At 34.5% G+C, this 17,676-nt stretch overlaps 2 protein-coding genes and 1 long non-coding RNA gene across 3 annotated transcripts; 2 read left to right on the forward strand and 1 right to left on the reverse strand.

The window, feature by feature from the left end:
- The first annotated feature begins 1,142 nt into the window (after positions 1-1,142).
- Positions 1,143-3,000, forward strand: LOC111203897. Its single transcript, XM_048750568.1, has 3 exons — positions 1,143-1,359; positions 1,643-1,848; positions 2,645-3,000. Exons 1-3 carry the CDS (start codon positions 1,270-1,272, stop codon positions 2,874-2,876), a joined length of 528 nt encoding a protein of 175 aa, XP_048606525.1. The 5' UTR covers positions 1,143-1,269; the 3' UTR covers positions 2,877-3,000.
- A 2,205-nt stretch (positions 3,001-5,205) lies between these two features.
- On the forward strand, positions 5,206-6,776 carry LOC111204155. Its single transcript, XR_002656568.2, has 3 exons — positions 5,206-6,170; positions 6,254-6,295; positions 6,385-6,776. It is a non-coding gene; the product is annotated as an uncharacterized LOC111204155 (long non-coding RNA).
- Positions 6,777-7,466: 690 nt separating this feature from the next.
- On the reverse strand, positions 7,467-8,702 carry LOC125583524. The gene is made up of 2 exons (XM_048750569.1): positions 8,455-8,702; positions 7,467-8,377 (listed from the first exon to the last, which is right to left on the reverse strand). Exons 1-2 carry the CDS (start codon positions 8,669-8,671, stop codon positions 7,953-7,955), a joined length of 642 nt encoding a protein of 213 aa, XP_048606526.1. The 5' UTR covers positions 8,672-8,702; the 3' UTR covers positions 7,467-7,952.
- Positions 8,703-17,676: the final 8,974 nt, after the last annotated feature.

Raw genomic sequence — 17,676 nt, forward strand, 5'->3', positions numbered from 1 at the left:
CGAAAAATTGATTTTTTTGCCAAAACCAGAAATCACATCCCCCCTCCCCCCAACAGCCAAATTGAGTTTTCCGCCGAAGTAGCAAAACTGATATTTTTTCGCTCAAACCAAAAATTGAATTTTTCCACCAAAATAAAATCATATTATCCGCTAAAACTGCAAAATCATCTTTTTTCGCCCAAAACCGTAAAATTTTTGTTTTCGTCAAAACCGGAAATCAAGTTTTTACCAAATCCGCAAAATTACATTTTCCACCATAACCACAAAATCATTTCCCTTTCTCAAAACGATAAAATCACATTTCTCGCCCAAATCGTAAAATGAGTTTTTTCGTCAAAACCGTTGAATCAATGTTTTCCGCCAAAACCGTAAAGTCATATTTTTATGTCAAAATTAGAAAATCGATCTTTTCCCCACCAAAATCACGTTTTTCCAAGAGAATCTTTAAGTTAGATTTCCTATGAAAACCGTAAAATTAGATTTCGTGCCAAAACCTTAAAATCAGATATTTCAAAATAAATATAATAATTATTTTGTTACAAATGTAATTTAAACATAATTATTCAAATACAACAGTTAATTAATTATTAATTATATAAATAATGTCATTTATAGTTTTCTTTTGAAGTAATAGTATTAAAATGCTACTGTAAAATAAAAAAATTGAACAATTTAATATCTAAATGTTGTATCTAGATGTAATATAAACTATACAAGTGAATACATTTGAATGTAACATCTAAATATTGTATTCAGATGATGCAACTAAATGCAAAAACGAACTGCCTTTAATTAGCACTACAGTTGTATACTTACTGAGATGTTAAAGCTGTTATTAAAATAAAAAACGAAATCAGCGTTGTCCTTTTCTCAAATTTAAATATTTTATAAGTAAAACAAAATTGATATAATATTTTTTCTTTGTCATCAACTTAAGTAAAACAAAATAAATAATTTTGTAAGATTACAGTCTTTTCATTTTCTTTATTCGGTCACACTCTCTTGACAATTTTTTTTGTTTTTTTTTTGTATAACTCTGCTATCTGGACAGCCACATTCCCAACTATCTCCGAAAGGAGTCCAGCGCCCCAACGGAAGGGATGTTAAATCCGTTGTGGCCAAAGTTCGAACCCGGGTGGTGGACACTATAGCTGTACCTCGTTTACCGGTGCTTGGTTCTCTCTTGACAGTTTCGTCATCCATGTTGTATAATATAAAGAAACAAAACAGCTTCGAGGGAAAGAGAACATCACGAGAAAATCTGCTGCCATGGCTTCAAAGCTCGTGATTATCATTGTGTTCATTCTAGATCTCATCGCTGTTGGACTAGCCATTGCCGCCGAGCAAAGAAGAAGCGTCGTAAGAATCGTTACTCTCTCTCAAACTTTCATTAAAGTTTGTTGCTCTGTTTCGTGTTCAGATCTGATTCAAGAATCAAGATTCGTTAAAAGTATGTGATGAACTTAACAAGGATCCTTGTTTATGAGTTTGATTCAAAACCTGTAACCGAAACTCTCTCAAGATTTCAGTTTCAAAAAAAAAAAAAAAAACTCTCTCAAGATTTATATTATAGAGAGTTAAGATCTGTGTAGGTAACTGTAGCTTTGTAGGGCTAGATCTGAATGTAATGTTTGTTTTGTAGGGTAAGGTTGTACCTGACAAGGAGAAAGTATATGAGTACTGTGAGTATGGCTCAGACATAGCTACAAGTTATGGTGCTGGTGCTTTTGTGCTTCTCTTGACAACTCAAGTCATTATTATGGTGGCTAGCAAGTGCTTCTGCTGCGGCAAGGCTCTTAGCCCTGGTGGTTCAAGAGCTTGTGCCATCATCCTCTTCCTCATTTGCTGGTAATATATATATATATATATATATATATATATATTTTTTTTTTTTTTGCTAACTAATATTTTTTTAGGCCTTGGTTGGTAGAGAATTAACATTAGCAATAGTAGTATGCTATAGAAACATATGCTGCGGCTGTATGTTTTTGCTAAACTATTTAATAGGATAATTGGTAGAGCAGTATGAATATGCTAGTTAAAATTATTATAAAAATTAGTATATAATATATAATATATTTATTTTTAATGAATATATTTCTAATATATATATATAAATATATTAACATATAAAATTAAAAGATATATAATTAATTTATTTTATTTAATAATTTTAAAATTATGTTTGTATCGAAAATTATTATTTTAAAATAAATTTTATAATTAAAATATCTATTTTTAAAAATAATATTTCACATATAAATTAAATTAAATTATATTTTAAATGTGAAATACTATTTTTAAATAAAAAAATATTGTAAATTAATTTTAAAAATCAAAGTTTTATTTTCTGGATATAAAAATAATTTTATGATATTATAAAATAAAATAAATTAATTAATTAAATAGTTTCCTTAATTTTATAAATTATAAATGCAAATGCTTTTCTAAAAGCTTCATATGAGAGCATTGGCCAGAGAGCATTTAAAGAGCATTAGCATTTAGTAAATGCTTCTCTAAATGTTTTTTTAACAATTGTTGATTGGATATTGTAGAGCACAATGGTAATGCGTCTACCAAATCATAACGCTATATGTTTCATGAAACGGTGACCCATTATTCTTTCTTTCTTTATTTGTGACAGGGTGTTTTTCTTGATTGCTGAGATATGTTTGCTCGCGGCATCAATCAGAAATGCGTACCACACTAAGTACAGGAAGATGTGGAACGTGGATGAGCCTCCTAGCTGTGAAGTGATACGTAAAGGAGTGTTTGCAGCTGGTGCTTCATTCGCACTCTTCACTGCTATAGTCTCTCAGTTCTATTACGTCTGCTATTCTCGTGCCAGAGATGATTACAAGAACCCACCTTACTAGTGGAACAGTTTGTTTCATTTCTCACTGATTCTATACGGTATCAAAGATTTAATGGTTGTTATTGATTTGCTTATTGCTTGTATTCGTTTAAGCCCACATTGAAATTACCATAACATTTTCCGAATTGTTAGCGAGCCTGAATATCAGCCCATTAGCCCTAGTCGATGGCAGAGCTGCGAAAACAAAGAACTTGAGCTGGATAAGGACCACGATCAAGAAGTGTTCGATAAGCTTCTATCCCAACATTGCTTCCTTTGAGGACCTTTTCCATATAATGATATAAACCGTACTGTTATTAAGACTGGTCAAAGATTTGAGTAGGTTTTTAACTTTTAACAATGAATGAAGAGATTAATGGGGCCTAGTTGAGAAGTTTTATTTTCTCCACAAGTGTTTGTTTTAATTGACTACACTGCTGCTTCGCAAGTTCGGATATAGCGTAAATTTTTTTGATAAAATTTGATTTTTTTTAAATATAATAGTTTTTATTGATTAATCATTAAGAATTATAAAAATTATAATTTATTTAGTAAGTTATTATTTACACGTATAAAATAAAATATTTATATAAATAAATATTGAAAAAAAGACAAAAATAGCACTAAATCAAGTTTTTGTTCCCAAACTAGCACTGAAAGTCAAAAGTCACAAAAATAGCACTTAATGTTTTATCAAAAGTCACAACTTAGGGTTTAGAGTTAAATGGTGGGGTTTATGATTTAGGGTTTAGGGTTTAGGGTTTAGGGTTTAGGGTTTAGGGTTTAGAATTTAGGGTTTAGGGTTTAGAGTTTAGGGTTTAGAGTTTAGGGTTTAGGGTTTAGGATTTAGGGTTTAGAGTTTAGGGTTTAGGGTTTAGAGTTTAGGGTTTAGGATTTAGAATTGAGAAATGAGGTTTTGGGGATAAGATATAAACTTAGAAAGGTGCTATTTTGGTCATTTTAGTTTTTGAGTGCTATTTTTGTGATATAAACTTAGAAATGTGCTATTTTGAACATTTGCCCATAAATGTTACCCTAATAACTATAAAATAAATTCAAATCAATCTAGTAATTTTAAAAATCTTCTAACAAATCCATCAATAATTTATGCTTATGATTTGTAGTACCATCGTTGGCTCCTCTGATAACCATCAGAGCGTCGATAGGAACAACATGTCCATTTCCAGCACATACATGATGTACACCTCTGCAGGTTTTAAGAGACCGAATAGCAAGAGACTGGAGTTTTTGTTAGCACCATAGTTGTCACCAGTGGCCACATAGTAATAATAATGTTAGTGTCACAAATTCTACAAAATCCAAAGTTATATCAACAAAACATATAGATTGACCACATAATACTATATTTACTCCATAGGAACTTAATCTTCACAACATTAATCACTAAACTAGGTAATTTAAGAATGAATCATATGAGAATAAAAACTTCAACTATACAGTAAACTAAACTCAAAAATTTAAAGAGGTTACATGCTTACAAAAATTACTATTCAAAGCTAGCTTGGTTCTGTGTATTAAAAAGTTTGTATCTAAGTGACCACAACCAAAGATGTAATTCTCCCCACGTGTGAAAACCACAAAAGTACAAACTGGATAAATTTTGTGGATTATAAAAAAACTACAAAATTAGAATAAACCAACCTCTCCAGACTGAATTATAAAAGCAACATTGTATTCGCGACAACATGATACTTGAATCACTTGAGCGAGGATAAAAAATTGCATGCCTTAATCCTATGAAATATCTTATTTCCATCCCCTGAGCAAGAGCTCTAAACTCATGTAAACCAAGAGCAATACTTCGAGTTGATGATTTTACATTGTGACATTCACTCCCGTTGTTAAAAGCATCATGACATAAACATAAACCAATCATACAAATCAAATCCAAATTACTTGAAATAACAAAAATAAACTATTTGACAAAAATAAGAAAAATATAACCAATTTCATATGATATTGTTTATATTTTCCTTATATTTTGCTTATTTATGTCAGTTAGTTTTATTTCAGAAAGATTTCAGTAGGCTCTAGCCATGTTTGAAAAACATTAGCAAAATATAATCAAGCATAAAGATTTCAGATAGATCAATATCATGTAAGGCTGATTATTTACATTGATCAAGATTTGAGAAAGATTTCAGTACAGGTTTGAAAGGAGGGATGACCTACTTGTGAATTTATATGATCTCCATATCCTAACAAGCGACCTCTTGAGTAATCACCACGGTGTGATATAAATTTTCTATTAACATGATAATGATGAAGAGATCATTTGTTATAAAATTAAAATTTTAGTTGTCACGTATGGTTTAACATAGATTAGCTCATCTTTCCATTATAAAAAAATAAAAAACTCACTCCTTAGTAAGTTTACTTTTAGATTTTTAATGTTGGACAAATTTTATTCTGTCTAGATTTATGCTTTTCAGGTATCAAACTTTAGACGTTTATTTATCTTCCAAGCAAATTACAGTGATCACTGTAAAGTAATATTATTTTTACTGTGATCCAATCAATGCATTGACTCTTATAGCCCAGATATTCCGCTATAAATCAGAAAGTTGTACGGACATATACCAGTGCAACATATTCTAAAATCGTGTTCCAATATAAGTAAGACTAAACATCTTTGCTAACAACAAAATCAAGCAAAGAATCAGGCAAAACTTAAAAAAAAAAAAAAAACTAAAACAAACTTCTGTTATGGGCTTAAAATTTAGAAAGATTTACATTATAGGACACTTTATGACTTATTTATTTCACTCTGGGACACTTCTTTCCATTAGAGCACTTTTCTTTAAAGAACTGTTAAGTCTTAACACTTTTAGTTCAATTCTAACCATAACGCTAACTAACGGAACCTGGAAAGTGGCGGGACTTTGTTCCTAGCCATTGATTTTCCTTATATTTTGACGGCCGAGATTGCACATATCTTTCTCTCTCTCTCATGCAAATTTTGCTTATTCTATCTGAATTGGACTCTGTGCGTTTACGAGATAGATAAAAAATAGAGTTATGTAGATTCTTCGATCAGGAAAGTTGGGATAAGCTTTTAAGACTTTGGTAAAGATTCTACAGATGGAACAACACGAGATTGAATCGTTTCTTAAAGACAGGAAGGATCTTGAAGATAAGTCAAATCTCAACACAAGAACTGGATATATGATGTTCGTAACTACGAGAAACAACTTTCACGCTCCGGTTAAGTTGTTGGTCTTCTTTGAAACTTCTAAATGCAATCTATTTTCTGCACTAAAGGAAAGGGATCGTTCTCTTTGCAATTTGGAACTAGGTGAGTGATATTTTTAAATATTGAATTAAAGTTCACTCCTTTTTTTTATCAAAGTTTCATTCTTTTTCTTCTTTGTGCTCAAGGGGATTGTAGAAACAAATGATTTCTTCACTCTGAATACAAAAGTAAGTAAAAGTTTGAATCTTTAAGCTCTTTATTGGTGAGTTTTGGTAGTAGAAAATCTTAACTAAAGCTTCTTCTTTTTTGTATGCAGAAAAAATGGCAACAGGGATGATAAATCATTGGTAGCAGAGATGAGAAAACTGAAGCTTGCTTCTGAAATGAAATGGGAGGTCTTTGATCTCTTACAAGAGAGTGGGTTTATTTGCAGTCAGTTCAAATGTATCAAGTGGATTTGCTGATAAGTTGAAGAAGAAAGATGATGAGATTGCTCAAGCTTGAAGAAGAAAGATGATGAGCTCCTCTGAATGTTTTTTTTGATAAGTTTCCTCTGTGAATGTTGGAGATGTAAACATATATGTGACAAATGTATTCTCATGTGGCTATTATGTGGCGGATGTACATTGTAAGGAATTTGATTATGAAATTGTAGATGTATAATTGTTTTTCATTCTATATAATCTCCAATGAACATTAGGATAATGTACACATGGATAACAAAACATATGTACACTTCTAATTTCTATTAATGTACACTAAGATAATGTATATGCGGGTAACGAAACCTGTGTACACTCATTTTCACCAATGTACATTAGGATAATGTACGTTAGGATAATGTACACGTGGATAACGAAACCTATGTACATTACTCATTATACAAATTTACAATGTACACGAAGATATTATACAGTTGGCTATGTCTTGATCATCAAAATAATGTACACATGTATAACGAGTCATGTACACTCCTCATTTATACAAGTCACAATGTACATGATGATACAATTTGGCTACGATAAATACATTTTTCGGTTGAGGCATTTTGTGTACAAATACTTCCACTTAAAGCTCAATCATTCATGATGACATTCTCTTCAAATCATCAAAATGTTCTTACAACATCCCTCCGTCATGGTCTTGTCGTTGACCAACCCGTCTGTCATCTTGATCCCCCATTTGAAGCTTAGTTTCTCCGTACAATCTTGGAGAAATCGGATTCGTTGTGTCGTCATGTGGTGCACGAGTACATGGTCGTAAACTGCACCTTGCGTTAGCCGTGGAGATGAAGTGATCGAGCGAGAGCTTGATCATAAGCTATTGATGTAACTACGAGAAGCGTTATGCGAATTGTTTTTTTTTTCCTCTTCTTAACTTTCCAAACTTTACTTTACAAGAAAGGGCCAATAGATCTAGTCACATCGTTGGCTATCTTGTTCCATTACTGAGTTCTGTTTTTGGAACTATAATGTGTGCACACGTTGGAAGAGTTGAAACTCACTGAAATCATCTTGAAGGGTTACGGCCATTTAAAAAAAAAAAAAAAATTCTCATCTGATTTTGACAAAGATGTGATGATTTGATCAATTTTGTTATCATATTTACCTTTATGCGTTGCTCATATAATATTAGTTGGATTATAAAAGTCCTATCTAACAATCCTTTGATCTAAACACTTCATATCAAGCATAGACTTCTTCAATGACTTATCATATTAACATATGATATTATTAACGCATCAAACATAATGTGAACATATATATATATATATATGCTGCAAGTTTTATTAACGCAGTAAACTAAAGTAGAAGCAGCAAACACACACGTTACACACAATAATACATATAAAATGACGTTATTAGTTCAAGACGGGACTATAGTTTACTCGCCGGATTGAAGAGGCGGTGGCAAGTCGGCATCTGGATCAGAATCGGAGGGGGCTGGGGCTGGAGCCGGGGACAGGTCAGGGGGAAAGTCGAGTATACTTGAGTTGACTAATAGTTCATAAAACATACCCCAATCGGAAAGGCTTTCGAAACGAAGATTTATGGTTCCCTCTTTGAAAATTATGACGGTTGGAACAGTGAGTATTTTGTAATCTAGTGCAAAGAACAAAGTCTCCAAAACGTTGATTTTGTAGAACTTAATCCGGTCGCCGTAGGTTTCAACAAATCGAGCCACTTGGTCGTTCACTATATCACATGGAGCACCGCACAATGGGGACGTTACCATAACCCCTATGTGAATTTCCGTCTTGACCAGAATTTCTTCCCATTCAGCTTTGTCACGTATCCATTCCACTACCCCTACGTACATGCATCGAATCAATGGATGATCAAACAAACATATAACTAATCTATGTGAGATGGTTGTTTAATTTTACCTTGACTATAGCCACCACCCACCAGGTACATTAGCATTACTACCAAACCGTACAAAACCCTTTTCTCCATATTGATCAACTTTTCTCTCTGCCTCTCTTTCTCTTGTTTTGTTTTATGATGTGTAATCTGCCTGATTATAAAGCCTCGGTTGTTTCTAGTTTTATAAGCTTCAAAGGTAAATAGCTTTTCAATTAACCAATAACCAATCAACACCATCTCTCTTTTTCATTCCTTACTTAGCTGTCTGCCTGTCTTTAATTAATTTATACTCCTAACGTGCATTTCATGGTATGCTTTAATAAAAAGTCAATGGACGTTAACAAATGAAATGCATTTTATAAATATTATAAGAATATTTTATTTGTATAACAAAATCCAGACACCGATGTCAAATACTAATTTTTAAATCTGGTGAATTTTATTAATTGATTCCCTTAAATTACTAAAATTATATATACACATTTTAAAAGTTATTGAACTGAAGGTGGTGCCTACAACAATTCCGGAAGGTCCACAGAATCTTGTAATTTTATTTGTTTTGTTGAAAATTTTGCTTTGGCTTTCTTTACGGTGTAAAAACACAAACACAATGTAAATTTCTGTTTGACTTTTTAAATAATATGTTATACTACGGTCTAGGAAGTTAAATATTAGCAATTTAGCATGCACCAATGTTAAATCTGTAAAAGCCTCCCCATGAGTTTACCTTTGACTAATCCCTCAATACACGAAGCACCTTAACGTTACTACCAGAGTTCCAAACGATACAAAACCATAATTTTCTCCATCGTAATACTTCATTTTTTTATATATACCCTTCCTTTCGTTTTATATAAGCTTTCATAATTTACATTAACCAATGAACACCATCTCTTAAAATTCACATATAGGTATACTTTACGTTGTGTTACAAAAAAAAAAAAAAGGGGTATACTTTACGTCAAATAAATCTGAACGTGAATGTATACGTGAGTTCTAAGAGATCTATCACTTCTTCCAAGTTTCTTAATAGTCAAATGAATTATACATCAACATATATGAAAATCACCACATTCTCACTCCCTATCATTATTATTAGCTATCTTTTTTTTTAATCTTCCCCAGCTAACTGTTCAAACAAAAAAAAACTTTCGGTTGGGCCAAAATTTGAAGATTATCCCTACTTTAGGAAGGATCTCTTTAGAAAAATCTCCTAACTCATACGCAGGGAAAACAAGTTCATCAATCCGTCTTATAAATCTCTCTCAATCTTCATATTGTTTTCTAGGTCAACGAGTTATTTTCCCACAAGAAGTATCGCATAACATCAAATGTCTCCCAAATTATTGCCACGTGCAATATGTCCCCGAAATAAAAGTTTCAGATGTATTTCCCCATAAATCTCTTTCAATCTTCATATTGTTTTCTTGAATGATAGTTTGCGTATAAGCCATAACAGGGTAGGAAAAATTATGATTTTTTTGAATAATTAAAGAAAACAATTTGAAACCGAACCCGATCTATGAGTCCATAAAATTTCTATCTTAAAGATCCGGATAACCATCGGTTATTACCCGAGCTCGATTTACAATAGGATTAACTGAACATTTGTAAAACATTCACATGAACATTTTTCTTTGAATCTGTGAATGCTCCGTAGTGTTAAGGTTGCATGACGTTCTGAATCTCAAAATACATATGGGTTGCATCAAGGAGAAGCATAAGTGAAGATTAATTGTATAGTCATCAGATCAAGTGTTGAGAAGGGTCAGAATATGAAGGCTCTAGGTGAAAGCATTAGCTAAGTATTGTAAAGACTCGGGTTGAGTCTAAAGGTTTGTAACACTAGGATTAAGCTTAGGCACGTGTCCTCATCTCGGAGCTAGGCATGAAGTATCACATGTGTAAATAGCTGAAGTATAAAGCTATTAGCTTTACTCTCTTGAGCTGATTAGGGTCATCTTGTTACAGTATCAGTGGAGAGATCGAGAGACTGTGTCATTTGGTTGTAATCGGAGCTTGCTTGTGAACAGTTAATGTTGCTGGTTTGATCCCAGCTCCGGTGAGCTATAATGGCTTTGGTGGAGAGCGGTGAACACCGGGTCAACAATTCTTGGTGTTCTTGTGATCGATTCAAGTTCAAGCAATCGACAAAGCAGATAAGTTCAGTGAGGTTATAATCGAGTTCTGATTCTCACAATAAGCTTAGAATTTTGTGTGTGTTGTACTTTCAAAGAGAAGAACCAAAGAAAGAAGAAAAAAATCTATAAAATTGTTTAATTATTTATTAAATGAATGCGAAAAAAGCTATCTATTCCTTAGCCTAGGCTTTATAATACCAGAAAAAGGATCCACAATGGCATTTTATGGCATTAAAAATTGCCTATGTTATAGTAGTTATGGAGAGATCATAAGTTACAACTTCATATTAACTTTTGAATTCAAATTCATAAACAATAATTAAATTATTGGACTATATGTTCATTTTCCTAAACCCACTTTTAATCTGGTCAATATGGGCTTTGCTCCACCAACATGATTTTATAGATTTACTTTTCTCCAGAAAAATGAAATTCGCACCTTTACTTTGATTTTTCTATATGAGAGAAATTATCTTATGATAAAGTTGTGCTATTCAAACACCTAACCTTAGAAGTCCATATCTTTTTTTTTTTTTTTGAATGAATGCTAATTTAATTCATCAAAAAACCTTTGTACATCAAGTGAAACCTTATTTTAAAAGTAAAACTACTCCTATATCTTTACAGCTTCCGTAACTTCTAACTACCTAAGGTATTTACAGTTTTGTACCAAACCAGAGCTGTAACACTTCTTCAAGTCCCTTAACTCTTTTTCCCTGCACCAAACTGAGCTTATTTCGGATGGTTTTGTCCATGAGCTTAATCAAGACATTCTGTGGCATAGGTTGATCTCCATGACGCCGCTTGTTCCGTTCTCTCCACAGAGAATAAATGGCAACTTGAAATGCATAACTAATACAGAAACGCCTCTTCTTGTCCATGCTACCCGAGATCAACCGAATAGTAGCCTCACATGAAGTGGAGTAGGAACTATGCACAATCCCTTTTGTGATCTGTTCCCAAATCTGAGAGGAAAAGGAACATTCAAAGAAGAGATGGCTTCGCGTTTCCGTAGCGTTTTTGCATAGGACACAACCCTCCTTCGTTTGTTGGCTTACACACATCTTGCCAAGCCACTTTTGCACCAGAACTCTTCAGGTCCGGGCCTGACCAGAGAAATGCAGAGCATAGTTGTTCAATTTATTTGACACATTGACTCAGGAGTCTGAACGCCCCTGCCCAGAAGTAGACTGTGCTCATCAAAACTGATTTTATCAGGAGCATTCTTCCAGCATATGAGAGGAACCGGCTCGTCCAAGTGCTTATTTGCCCTCTGATTCTTTCTATAAGTGGCAAGTAATCTTGTCTTTTCATGGCTTGAGTCATCAAGGGCAATCCCAAATAGCGAACCGGGAGATCCCCCACTGCAAGAGGAAAGTTTCTCAAAATTCTGCTTCTCTCATCTTCTGATATTCCCGCCATATAGATTGTAGACTTTTCTAAGCTTATCTCTTTCAAGCAAACTTCCTTTTTTAGAACAAACTTCAAACTTCATTTCTTACATATAAATACACTCTTATATAGTGATTTTAGTAATGCGTCACTCTCTTTTAGTTCGATTATATTTCATCATGAATTTATCAAAAAGTAAATGTAAACATTTGACTTAAAATATTTTAAAATTGAGTTCCAATGAAAGCAAGAGTAGACATCTTTGCTAACAAAAAGAAAACTATGGAAAAGAAAATTAGGCAAAATCTAGAGAAATAAAACCAAAGAAAATTATGTGATGGTTCAAAAATTAAAAAATATTTTATGACAAAAAAAAAGAATGTAACAATATTGCACCATATACGTGCTATTACTTACTTTTGGTGGTAAGTTGTTGGATCAAATTATCAAGCCCATTGGCTTCGATAAAATTAGTGAAGAAATGATATGGGCTGTGCATTAAAAAGCCCAGAATGTCAAGATTGACATTGTGCAAAGTCCCACATCGGGGAACCAGAGCACATGAGAGGAGTATAAATAAGTCTTAAGCACGTAAGGGCGTAAACGGGTTCAGAAGAGAGGATGGCTCTCCACGCGTGCCGCCGTTCGGCTTGGCTCAGCGTGAGCTTGGGTCTTTGGTCTTTGGTCTTGTATGGAGGGTCTCCGGCCCAATAAATTTTTTTTTGGACCAAGTTAAGCTCAACGTTTTGCCCATTTAATTCTTTAAAAACGACATGCATTTTATTTGAAAATAAACGACATGTAGTTTGTCTAGAAAATAAAAACGTCATGCAGTTTATCTTCTCGAGGTATTTAAAAGAGATAAGAGAGATTCTTGGGAATTAAGTTTTGCAACTTCAACTTACCTCGATCTCCGCAAAATTCTCGCCCACGTGAAGCAGTTGTTGTGGGAAGTGGGTCTTCTCCTTCTCTGTAAATATCGCTTCTCCTCTTCATTCATTTCTAACATTTTTACACAACAAAACCAGCAAAAATCCCTTAGCATAAAACATAAATCCGAGAGTGTTTCGTTGAGTTTATAGTTTGATAGGGCGATCATGAGTGAAGCATGATTCGTTTGCCATGGTTGTATCATGGAACTCGATATTCGTACTACGGAGCGAATATTTAGAGTTAAGAAAAGAGATTATATCTCGACTCCATGTTCATTTGCGAATATGATTTCTTATCGTTTTTTGTGTTCGCTTAACCAGACGTCTATTTCCTTAACATATCGCTTTTATTTTATCGTTTATGTCAGTCCGGTTATCCGGCTTCTACAGTAGTAACCCAAGAAGTTATGATACGACCATTGAAGTTGAAGTTTTTCCATACTTCAGGTTTTACTAGACATAATGATTGTATATTATTAATGCATGTGGCTCCAAGAAAGTTATGAATATTGCATTCTCTATTGTTTTTTCTTCTTCTGGTGATGGAGAAAAAAGAACATTTGTTGAATGAGAATTTTATGACTGAATGTTTGGTGAGACTAGCTTCCGGTAATTAAAGAATTGTTTGATACTTTTGAGTACATATGTTATTTGGGTACTAAAATATTGCGCATGTTGAATTGTTGCAAATTCAATTCAAAACGTTCATTTTAGAATTAAATTTGCTACATATGGTACTTAGAATTGATTGGTTTATTTGTGTTTATTTTCTTTTTCCAACATCATAAAGACCTTTTACCTATGCATGGTCAACCCTCTGAGTGGACCGTCTGTGAATGTTTAAGACAATGCTGGTAATGTCTCGAATTTAACTTTTACTTTAGTTTTATAAAAGTGTAAAGTTTTGTAGTGTGTTAGAATTCTGATATTTGTTAAGTGTTGTAGTCTTGTAGTCTTGTTATAAGTCTGATACATTGTTTAAGTGTTGTAGTCTTGTATTGTTCTTAATGCTCCAAACTGATATTAATTTGCCTCATGTTTTTTTTTTGGGGGACTCAACTTCGTTAAAACTAGAAAGTGTTTAACTGAACGAGTCAGTTGTTACATAGCGTAAAGCCGCTTTTGCTAGAGAATCAGCATCCACATTCCTCTCTTTAGGAATCCAACAAAACGAAATAGCATCAAAATAGCTAGCCTCAATTCTGATATCAGAAATTATGCCATAAATCTCCAGAGGTTCAAAAGATGAACTGAGAGCTTTAATCAGGTGTGATGAGTCTGATTCGCACCGTAAGCGCCGGATCCCCAGCTCCTTACTCTTCTTGATCGCTTCCCTCATTGCTAAACTTTCAGCCATCAGTGGTGATGTGACAAAGGTAGTAGAGCTTGAGAATCTCTGAGTTCCTCTTGCGGTTTTGATAGCCCAGCCCAGTCCAGCTGTTCTTATTGTCTCAGCCCATGCTGCATCTGTTTGAAGGACAGTATCATAGTGTGGTACGTCTTCTGTCTTACGCTGAGAAGGCTTCTTCGGTTCATCTTGGCCCTGCGCATTTTGCCACTCCTTTGCTGCAGAGATTGCCCGGGATATAACTTCCTCTATTGTCACGATCTTGTTGTTGAATATCAAGTTGTTGCGCGATGTCCATAGCGACCAGACGAGCCAGGGGGCTAGTTGGGTTGTCACAATCCCCACTGGTGGGAGGCATGTTGACTCAACCAAACCCATCCAATCCGTTTCCAAATATAGTAATCCTCTCTGGTCCAGACGTTGCAGGAATGGAGCCTGTTTCCAGACCTTCTTCGCAAAATCACAGTGAAATAGGAGATGATTAATAGATTCGAGATTACCGCAGCGCTTGCATAATGGATCTACTGGTACTTGTCGCGCAAGTAACCTCTCGCCTACTGGTAAAGCACCTTTCAAAGCTTTCCAGATGACGTGTTGGACTTTGGGGGCGGTCTTGAGATTCCAAACTCTCCTGTTCCAGTTAACTGATGGTCTTGGTCTATCGGAGGCATTGGATCGTGCTTCCAAAGCGGCGATGTACCCTGTCTTGGTAGAAAATTCTCCATCTTTTGTATGGAGCCATTTCAATTTGCCAGGGGCTCCTAGACGGCTCGGTTTCATACTCAGTATCGTGGTTTCCAGGAAGGGGAAGATCAGACTGATGTGGTCTCTGTTCCACTCACGAGTGTCCGGATCCAGAAGGTCTGACACTAAGATATCTGAGCACCACTCTGGTGCTGGTCCCATAGGTCGCTCTTGGTTCGTAAGATTGAGCCATGGATCGTGTCACGCCTTGATAGATTTTCCATCTCCAACTAGCCATCCCATGTTTTTCAATAAAATGTCTCTTCCTATTAGGATTCCCCTCCATCCATGGGATTCTGAATCCCTTTTTGGGCATTGTAAAAATTCTTCATCCTTGCAATATTTGCCTCATGTTTAACATTGTCTTTTCAGGTTCGACATTGATCCTGAAGTCCATGCTTTTATCCAAGCAACATGGCAGAGAAATTACTGGGGGGCCTTGGTCCACCTGGAAATTAGTTCCACAAGAGAAGAAGGATAGCTGGTGGCAATCATTCATCATAAGTGTTCCTTTCCCTTTCTTACGTCAATGATTTTGCTAACTACAATTAACTTATCTTCTTTTGTAGCAAAACTACTACTGGGAATATCAGTTCCACGATGAGATCTTCCTCAAATGGAAGTTACAGAATTAAGTGAAATATGTGGCCGCATCAGCCAGAAAAGGAGAGATTGCTTGAGAAAGAGACATCGCAAGCAACCTAGGTACATCAATCCTAAAGACTGGGAAACAATCCTTGTGAATTGGTCAACATATTAGGCTAAATCAAAGAGCCAATCAGCAGCTAGTTCCCGCACTTCTGCTCCTGAAGGGAAAGAGATGCACAAGCATGGGCAGGACCACAGACTTTTGCCAATATTGAGTATCGTATGGTAAGTTTTTTTAATCTCTTTTTACTTACATTTTTTTGCCTTTTTATGTTACTGCTAACTGTCTAACTTCCGGTTGTTCCCTTTGTTGTAGATAATTGATGAAGGTTTGGAGGAACCACCTTCATGTCCAGACCTTGTGAGGAAGACTCACACATATGCAGATGGTTCCTTCATAGACAAATGAGCAGAGGCTCTGGTTATGGAGACTGAGCAAGTGGTTGAAGAGATGATGACACAAGATGGATCTCCGGTTGGTGAAAGCCAAATGTGCTCAACTTCTGGCACTACAACTTCAAAGTGCCTTCTCCTAAACCAAGAATACATCAAGGTAATAATCTCGTTCATAATCTTCATTTCTTCTTATTATTATCTTATTTAGTTTTTTTATCTATAAAACCTGTGATAGTATATGATTATGTTTCTTATTCTTCTATTGAACTCGCATATTGAAATAGACTGCTTTTGTATGACTGACTGTTCTCTATGTTTATGCTCTCTTGTGTTTCTGTCTTTTTTCAGCATGGACAGACACGCAAGGGAGAAACATTTTATGGACTTGGAAGTGTCCAGTTCAGGACCACCACTACTTCTCAGTTTGTGCCTGCCTTACTCAAGCGAAGCCTGGACATGGAGATGCGCATGTGTGGCATAGAGACTACCACCGATGAAGTCAAGGCTGATCTCATGCTTTCAAGAGTGACTTCAACGAAGAGATGGCTGCAAAAAGATCAACTCTCAACATGATTCTCCAAGTTCTCCAGCTTCAAGCTTCTGTTCCTCCTGCCTCAACTACACAAGCAACTCAGCCTCATCCTGACCGTCAAGCTCAAGCTCCATACCCAGCTCATGATAAGTCTCAAACTCAAGGTCAATCACAACGTCAACATCTCATAACCAACAACCAAGCTGACCTAGATAAGTGGTGCAGTGCAGAATTTGGTTTGTAGGATTTATATGTGGTTGTTGTTACTTGCCCAGAAACAAGTTTATGTAATATGTGTTATTTGAACCTTTTGAAACTATGTTTGAATGTTGAATGTAATATTTATTTGGTTTCTGTTTGCAAAAAAAAAAAAAAATTAAAATTTAGTTCTGTTTGAAAAAAACCTAATTAACATTTTTTAAAAATAGTTAAAATACATAGCTACAAAGTTTAAATCGTAGAAAAAAGAAAGAAACACAAGAAACAATCTGTGTCTGTTTTTGTAGCATTTTGCGACGAAACATTTCGTAGCAAATTCATGGCAAGTTGCCAACTTTGCCACAAAAATTGTCGTATTAGATTTCGCGGTAAACCGGCACGAAAGTAATCGGACATTTTGTAGCAAATTTGATACAACATTTATCGTGTCAAATCGTGGCATCTTGCTATCTTTAATTTCATTGCAAAAATCGTAGCAAGTTGATATGGTTTTGCTACGAACCAAAAATAGGCTACAATCGTATAACGACGAAAAAGAGCTATACCAACGAAAACCAATCGTGTCTATAAGCGTTTTTTTACTAGTGGTATACTTTTTAATGACTAACATATTAATGCATGATTTTAACGCACCAAATATAATTATGAACACACACACATACTGTATATATATAAATATATACTAGATTTTGACATGCGCTTAAAAGGCGCGGGAGGTTTTTTTTTTCATTTATTGATCGAAAACTGATTTACAAACTACCATTATTTTTGTTTCGAACCATAACAATTGAGTTTTTATGTTTTTATCATTTGTTTTTTTATTTTCAAAATATGGTATTTGTTCAAAATATGGTAGTTGTTCAATAATAATGTTTGAGTTTTAAGATTTG

The sequence above is a fragment of the Brassica napus genome, chromosome C3 (genome assembly GCF_020379485.1).
Source record: "Brassica napus cultivar Da-Ae chromosome C3, Da-Ae, whole genome shotgun sequence".
In the NCBI taxonomy this organism is placed as follows: Eukaryota; Viridiplantae; Streptophyta; class Magnoliopsida; order Brassicales; family Brassicaceae; genus Brassica; species Brassica napus.

Bases quoted from the DNA above. Each gene is read 5' to 3' on its own strand.
- LOC111203897 (XM_048750568.1), top strand. From the start codon at position 1,270: ATGGCTTCAAAGCTCGTGATTATCATTGTGTTCATTCTAGATCTCATC. The intron at 1,360-1,642 runs GTAAGAATCGTT...TTTGTTTTGTAG, and splicing joins CCGAGCAAAGAAGAAGCGTC to GGTAAGGTTGTACCTGACAA. The intron at 1,849-2,644 runs GTAATATATATA...TATTTGTGACAG, and splicing joins ATCCTCTTCCTCATTTGCTG to GGTGTTTTTCTTGATTGCTG.
- LOC125583524 (XM_048750569.1), bottom strand. From the start codon at position 8,671: ATGGTGTTGATTGGTTATTGGTTAATTGAAAAGCTATTTACCTTTGAA. The intron at 8,378-8,454 runs GTAAAATTAAAC...GCATGTACGTAG, and splicing joins GGGTGGTGGCTATAGTCAAG to GGGTAGTGGAATGGATACGT.